We start from the raw sequence: 7,875 nt of genomic DNA, 5'->3' as shown, positions 1-7,875 counted from the left end.
GTAAACCTAAAGTGAAGCTAACTGAAAGCAGGAGACTGGTCTCTAGGACTTGGACAGTACTTGGTTAACTTAAGAGGACAAGGAGAAGAAACAGTAAAAAAAAATCTTTCCAGGTGTTTAATAAGTAACCTCAGAGCAGATTAAAACAGATTTTTCTTTTCATATTTGTTTTTAAAAATGGCTCCAGACAGAGGCAAAGAGCAACAAGGAACAATTTCAACAGAAAATAAAAAAGACAATAAATGAAGAGAAACAGGTGTTTCTACATACAAGTTTGAACATCTGAATCTAAAGAATTCATCTCTCATTCGTCTAAGGTGTGGGGTGATGACAGTTCAGATTTGTGAAGAGCGTCTGATGAGTGGGTGGATGAGTATCTTCGGTTTGCTCATTCAATCCTTTACTGTCTGAACGTCCTCATTTTCATGAATCTACGCTTTACCTAAAACAAAGAGAAACCTATAAATATTTACAATCTCCATTACAGCAATACATAAAAAAGCAGCTACCAGTAAGACAATTACTGTTATCTAGGCCTTGGGGTGGGCGATAAGCAAAAATGTACATTGCGATATTCTAAACATTTGAGTCAAAACGATACATCACAATACACAATTTTTATGACAAGTAATACACCTACTAAAAAAGTTCCCTTGTGATTTTGAACAATGTCAACAGTCTAAGTAATGACCAACTTTATAAATTAGTATGTAAATAAAATATTACACTGCATTGCTTTCATTCCAAGCAGAAAATGAGGCTTCTCTCTTTTTACTGGAATACATAATGAATGAATGAATGAACATTACATTTAGATAGAACCTTTTCTACACTACACCCGAAGCGGTTTACATGGTGAACAGGGGATTCTCATCTAATGAGCATAATCTTTCTGAAAAACAAACCCCTCCATCACATATTTGTTTTGGATTTAGTCTTCAATTGTATAATGGAAATGTTTTTGGTGACTACATACTAGATATCATTGCACAGTTGAAAAAAAAGTGTTATTAACTATTCCTGAGGTAATTTACGCAGTGTGATCACTTCTGTCTATGTGTTTGGAGCAGAAAAAATGCTGGTTGGAAATCTTGAGGGCATCAGCAACAGTGACCAAGGTGAGGACTTAGCAGAGGGTCAGTTTCACATCATGGATGCAGCTTTAAATTAACAAGCTCTTGCGCAGTCGGAATGTAAAGTGATTGAAACCAGAAGCTGGGTTAATTGGGTATTTGTATTGTTATTTACCAAATTTTTAAATGTTGCCAGATAATTCCAAAATGATACTTCATGTATTAGAAAATATGAACATTAATTAATTCCTCAAAGTTGTTCCAAACCTGTATGATGTTATTTTTTTGAATCAATAAACAGAGCTTCAGTAGTTCGTAGTGAGCAGGAGCTATCAAGCTCCAAAAGCAACAAAGTAGTCCATCCAATGCTTCACTGATAATGTTCTCCATCAAACTTAATTCAGACTCACAATCAGTTCAAACATAGAGCCGTTAGAAGTGTCATGACAGACTTGACATCATTGACAGAGCTTTGATTACACAGAATGTGGAATGAGATTTGAGAGCTGAAGACTGGTAAAGGTGTTTACATGCAATACGAAATCGGGGAAACGGGCAACAATCCATGTGTCCCCATGAGAATTCACGGTTTATGACCATACCCCAATATGTGTTCACATGACCACACACATTGTCAGCTTTAGCTTAAAGCAATAGTCCTGGTTTGATACATGTTAAGCACAATCGACAGCATTTGAGGAATAATGTTGATTTCCAACTAATAATTTTGAACTGCCCCTCCTCTTTAAAATTTTTTTTAATCTGTGTTACAGTGAGGCACTTACAATGGAAGTGAATAGGGCCAATCAGTAAACATTAAAATATTAATTCCAAAGTATAGTTTTAAAAGTAAACCCACAAGACGTAAACATAATAAGTGTTAACATGATCTCAGTTTATAAAATCACCTACTAACTAACGATTTCAGTGTTGAAGTTATATCCAATTTTACAACTAAGTTGCCATAAAGATGGCTGTAATACTGGTAAACAACATTTAAACAACTTTAATGCAAGAATTGATGAATGTAGTTAACCCTCTTAAAATAGGCCCCATTAACTTCCATTGCAAGTGCTTTACTAGCCTAGTTTCCATCCAACTTTCACGCAATTTGTTATCGACAAAGTGAAAATGCACCAAATAGTGGGGGATACTTTCAGTCTAAGTGTAAGCACCATCCATCGATGTGTATATGCGGCGTGCACAGCTATTAAAGAAAAATTGATGCAGTGTAATATCAGGCTACATTCCTGATATTCAATAGGCTATTTTGAACAATCATCTAATCTAAAGCATTGCCATCACAACTGCATTATGTCCCGCATATTTCTCCAGCAACTTTTAATGACCAACTGAACTCGATTATCATCTAAATTTAATTTGTGAAATAATGCAATTTAAATTTTCTGAAGAAGCTCAGCAAATGTGATCCAACGTAAAGAGGGTTAGATTTAAAATATTTAAACATTTTAAAATGTTCAAAAGATTGTTTTCTGAAAGTGAACTCCGCATTGGGCAAATAGTTCTGATAGTTTATAGTCTTGAAAAAAGTGAAAAACATTCTGAGAATGTTATTCAGCCGAATTTATTCATCTAAAAGAACGGGGTAAAGCTCATTTAAATTTGTGTAAAGAAAAGGCATATATAGGTCTAAAAATATATTTTTCGTTCAGTAATTAATTTTTTTAATTTAATGTTTTTTGGTAATTTATTTAATACAAGGAATTTTGCCGGCATTTTTTCCAAAGCTAAACAATAATTTAATAGAATGTTAGTGTTTCAAAAAAGCACACTGATGCTTTTCTCCTATTACTGTGTATTTATTTTTAATGTACAAGAAATGATACATTTTGTTTTGTGGGCCAATTCCGTGACTGGCATCTACTATTTTGACTGGTGTGGAAAAGAAACTATAATAAATAAAAGGATGTCTACCACGATTAAATTACTCGCAAACAGTGGACATTAATTTGTTCTCTGTGCACTTGTCGATGTACATGATACAAGATATTTGTGTTGGCACTCCTGGAAGTGTCATGTTTGCAGCATCGGATCTATATACCGTGAAGATCAATTCATAATCACGTACAATAAATTGGCTTTCAAGGACTTTGTCAAGTGACTATTTTTGCGTTAATGCCAATTTTCTCAACAAAAAGTGTTTCCAAACCAATATTTTGTGACATTTAAAGTATTGACATAGAGTTTATGCTTAGAGTGGTGACATAGAGTGGTGGTGGCATAGTGGGCTAAAGCACCTATCTGTTAATCAGAAGATCGCTGGTTCGATCCCCACGGCAACCACCATTGTGTCCTTGAGCAAGGCACTTAACTCCAGGTTGCTCCGGGGGAATTGTCCCTGTAATAAGCGCACTGTAAATCGCTTTGGATAAAAGCATCTGCCAAATGCATAAATGTAAATGTTATGCTCTAGAGTTAAACAGAAAAATATTATGTCGACACTTGTGAAATTTTTGCGATAATTTGCGTTTACATCAGCTTTATTTTGATGTGCCAAAACGTTTTTGCAAAAAATCTTTGGATGGATACGTAGTTAGTGTGACCTTGAGTTTTGCTTTTTATAAAGAAATATTTTTTTTGTGGTAAATCAACATTACGCCACAAATGCTGTCAATTGAGCTTAACTTGTATTGAACTCGGAATATTCCTTTAATTGGAGTATGATCATTCACGTTAACGTACTTGTGGACTACTTTCATGGTGCTTTATTTTGGTCTTTTTGAAGCTTGACAGCCATGGTCACAGTACATTCTGCAAACTTTCTCCTTGTGTATTTCATGTAGAAAAAAAAAAAAAAGAGGCTAACAGGTATGAGTAACTAATGACAACATTTTTGGGTTAACTATTCCTTTAAACCAATAGCTACAACTTAAATGAGAAAAAACATGTTGATTGCTTATGAATACAAGGTTACAGCTTGACATCACTCTGCTAAAATGAACCTCCCTTTCAGACACTCACTGACAGCTCCCCTGCTCTGTTGTACAGATGGGCTCTCTCTGTTTGGGGCCTGGAGCACCCTTGAGTAGCTTGTGAATGGTTTCTCCCTGTTGCTCCAGTAGTTGTGTGAGAGAGAGTACAAACTCTGGACTGGACTCAAATTCTCTCTCTGTCTCTCCTTCACTTCCCTATGTCGGCGAGAAACAGATCAATATTCAAGTCCTTTTTTAATATAAATCTCCACTTTCAAATTCTTCTTTTGTTTTTGGCACATTCTTTGTGCATATCGCCACCTACTGGGCAAGGAGGATAATTTATAGTAAAAAGTATTTAAATATTGATCCGTTTCTCACCCACAACTATCACATCGCAAAACATGGATTTAACCACTGGAGTTGTGTGGATTACTTTAATACTGCCCTTTATGTGCTTTTTCATTGCACTGAAATGGACCTACAGAGTTGATTTATTCTTCTAAAAATCTAAATTTTTGTTCAGCTGAAGAAAAAGTCATACACATCTGGGATGGCATGAGGGTGAGTAATTATGAGAGAATTAAAATTTTTGGGTGAACTATACCTTTAACTACACATTATACACTTGAATAGCAACCAAGGTTGACATGTGAAGTGAAGGCCTGTTCAAACAAAGTCAAATGCAAATACATGGCACGAAAGTTCCCAAATGATTTTTAGAACAACTATCGACACAGAGTTGGGATACAAATTTTCATCATTCTCTGGGAAAAAAAACAAAAAACAAATGTGCAAGACCCATCTGACAATCAGGGCAGGTTTATCATGTTTGGGGCCCTATGCAAAGTTTGGATTTGAGACAATGTAGAACACTAACTTCCACTATTCTACTACTGTTACTGTTCTGTACCTTCTGTTACTGAAGTTAATGAGATTAACTATTCCCTCTTTTGGTCTTTTAAATAGCTGTGAGATACTGATACGCATATAAATTTGCACTGGTTAGCAGTGGATTTTACAAGACATAAGCTGGATATAAAAATCACTTAATAAACAAACTTACTCCAGTGTATTAAAAAATGAACAGGTACTTTGTGTCACATCCAGTACTATATTGATTATTTTAGCTGTATTGACAAATACAATTCCTTGTACTTGGAGACAAACATTATCAACATTTCAACTTCTATTTGTCCATCCTAGTTCCACACATCACCAAAAATCTTCAAAAGATGTGACTTTACATTAGGCATCCAAGAAAATTGAATGCATTGTGAAATAGCAGGCCTTCTTTACATGTAAAGCTTCAAGTTGTAGTATTCTAGTGACATGGATTTAATTACAAATAAAAAACTAAAACTGCTATAAATTATATAAAGTTAATCATACTCCTATTAAGTTACCTTTGCAGGTCAATCTGTCTCTGTGGCCCTGCTTCTTTCTGCTGTTTTGGTGTCTTGCCACTGATTGGATCAGATGAGTCTGTGGAGGCAGGATCCTGGGCAGGTGCTGCTCTCTTTCGTCCACGTCCAGCCCCTCCGCCTTTCATAGCTCCAGCCTCTTTATTCGGCGCTGCTACACCCGCAGGGGTTTTAGGGGGTCGACCCCGTCGAGGTTTGTTGGGAGGGGGCTGTGACCCTGCCAAGGGGTTGGTGGACACGCTGTTCTCTGTGCCATCAGTTGCAGGAGCAGCACGCTTCTTCCCACTTGTCTGAGCAGCCTCCTCCTGCCAAAGAGAGAGCAAAAACTGAATGAGGAATGACAGACATGAGAATGTGTGTAGCATTTTCAGTGTTTACATGAGACAGCTCTGACCTTCTTTACACCTCCTGCTTTCGTGATCACAGGATTCTCTTCGTTTTCCCTTGCTTCCGTCTCTGACACCTCGGAACTCACATCCCTTTATGGTAGAAAAACAGAGTGAATTATTTGTTTAACAATTGCTCGCAACAGTGGAAGCAGTAAGGAATTATACAAAAATCTAAAATACATTTTCCAGAAAAACCTGTTAATGTTTTTAGATAAAACTTTTTTCTTTTAAAAATTAAAATTCTTTTAAAATCATGTCAGCCCACATGATATCACAACATCAATAGGAATTTAAAATTAGGAAATAAATTATACTTATTTGATGGTGAAAGATAGGTTTTAAAACTGTCCAAAATATTAACCTAATTTGCTAACTGTGACTGACTAAAAGAGATGTATGATAAACACAAACCTGCTCTTATTTGTTGCAGGGGAGCTGGGCAGGGAGTTGGTGCCTGCGATGCTCCCAGTGTCTGAGGTGGTGGTTTTAGTGTATGGCCGGCGAGCTGTTACTGTTAAAGGTTTGTTCACTGCTCCCAGCACCCCTGCCTGCTTCGGGGGTTGCTAAATAATATATTAAGAACATGTGTCATTTAATGCAGTCAAGGAATTAGAGTTGCTTTATCCAGCAAACAGAATGTTGATCAGTCACTGATCTATCCCTTTGTTTAAAATTACTGTCAGCAAGATTATGACAATAATCTATTATTCTTAATTGGGCTTTGGCATCTCTATCGCAATCTCACAAACCCCTGTTGTTCACAAAACACAGGTAGAGAAACCCCGCAATAAACTGCATAACACATTTTTTGATTGCATAAAATATAGAACTGTGCGCAAATATTATAAAGATTCTGCATACTGCAATTTATCACATAGCCTAATGCAACTTGCTGCACTCCTGCTATTTCTATCAAACTGAACTAGACGTTTGGAGGAAATGTGTTTGGAGAGGAAAAGGAAGTTTGCAGGTTTATTCAAACATAATATGTCATACAGTTACAAAGGACACCACGTTCATATACATTAAGAATACTCCTACCTGGATTTTTCCTGTCTGTAGTACTGTTTTGGCCTCTGTTGACAGATATTCCTTATCATTGACAAAGTCCTGTAGAGAGGAACATGTGTAACGAGTTTTAAAGAATGGTCAGTTTGTTAAAGTTCACTGAAAAGCGTCAGAGTGGTCGTTACCTTATCCGGAGGAGTAAAGAACTTGGTAGGCAGCACAGGATCTTTTGGTGAGTCCAGATGACAGGAAGTGCTCTTGTTCGCAATCACAAATAATGCCACATCACACACAATGTAAAGTTTCTGTAAATTCATGAAAATACAAAAGATAGTTTCACTCAAGAACACAGGTACCATAAACACCTTCATTAAAGGGCACTAAGTTTAAAAAGAAAACAACATATTTCATTTATAGAAGAGACACTATTAATTGAATGGTGACTGACCTCGTTTGCCTTGGGGTCATCTGGGGCCTGAGCATCTTTTGTTTGTTTGATGTTCTCCACCATCTTCCTCAGGAATGAGTGACTGTTATTCTCGTTCTTTGTCATCAACACCTCCAGCATGAACCACAAACACCTTAAGATAGGTAAATAGAATTCAAATGTCACACCATACTCTGTAGTGTCTCTCATAAGTTGTGCTTCCTCTTCTAGCTTAGATAAACACAGTTAATACCGCTAATCCACAAAGAGCTCATACTGTTTCTGGATAAATAACAAAAATATAAACTGGCAATAACTGTTCTGTCGATTGGAGTGTCAAATTTCAGGCCAGGTTTGAGTCAGTTTTTCATACATCATTTTCATTTTATTTCAGAGCTAGCAAGATTGAGTTTGGTCTTTGGGTTTACGATTAAAATTAATATCCATGCAGACCTCTATAACCACATTAGCACTGTATGAGAATGTTTTATACTCTTTGATGTCTCTGAGCTGCTCAAGGTCCTGTGGTTTGGTGAAATCTGGATCATGAGCAAGAAGATGGATCATGTATGGCACCACATATTCAGGCAGGAGAGACAGCAGCTTCTCTGTAAGACAACC

At 36.6% G+C, this 7,875-nt stretch overlaps 1 protein-coding gene across 2 annotated transcripts in view; it reads right to left on the bottom strand.

The window, feature by feature from the left end:
* Positions 1 to 103: 103 nt before the first annotated feature.
* LOC127643791 (sister chromatid cohesion protein PDS5 homolog A) overlaps positions 104 to 7,875 on the bottom strand; it is a 47,699-nt gene continuing 39,927 nt past the window's right edge. For both annotated transcript variants that reach the window (XM_052126680.1, XM_052126679.1), the window contains exons 26-33: positions 7,748 to 7,862; positions 7,276 to 7,408; positions 7,013 to 7,132; positions 6,861 to 6,929; positions 6,231 to 6,382; positions 5,825 to 5,909; positions 5,413 to 5,735; positions 104 to 442 (exon numbers count right to left, since the gene is read on the bottom strand). In XM_052126680.1, the coding sequence (XP_051982640.1) occupies positions 439 to 442; positions 5,413 to 5,735; positions 5,825 to 5,909; positions 6,231 to 6,382; positions 6,861 to 6,929; positions 7,013 to 7,132; positions 7,276 to 7,408; positions 7,748 to 7,862 (1,001 nt within the window). In that variant the 3' untranslated portion in view covers positions 104 to 438. The remainder of the gene's footprint in view (positions 443 to 5,412; positions 5,736 to 5,824; positions 5,910 to 6,230; positions 6,383 to 6,860; positions 6,930 to 7,012; positions 7,133 to 7,275; positions 7,409 to 7,747; positions 7,863 to 7,875) is intronic.

The sequence above is a fragment of the Xyrauchen texanus genome, chromosome 5 (genome assembly GCF_025860055.1).
Source record: "Xyrauchen texanus isolate HMW12.3.18 chromosome 5, RBS_HiC_50CHRs, whole genome shotgun sequence".
NCBI lineage: Eukaryota > Metazoa > Chordata > Actinopteri > Cypriniformes > Catostomidae > Xyrauchen > Xyrauchen texanus.
Note: the sequence above shows the minus strand (reverse complement) of the source record. Positions and strands in the feature narration are given on the sequence as shown.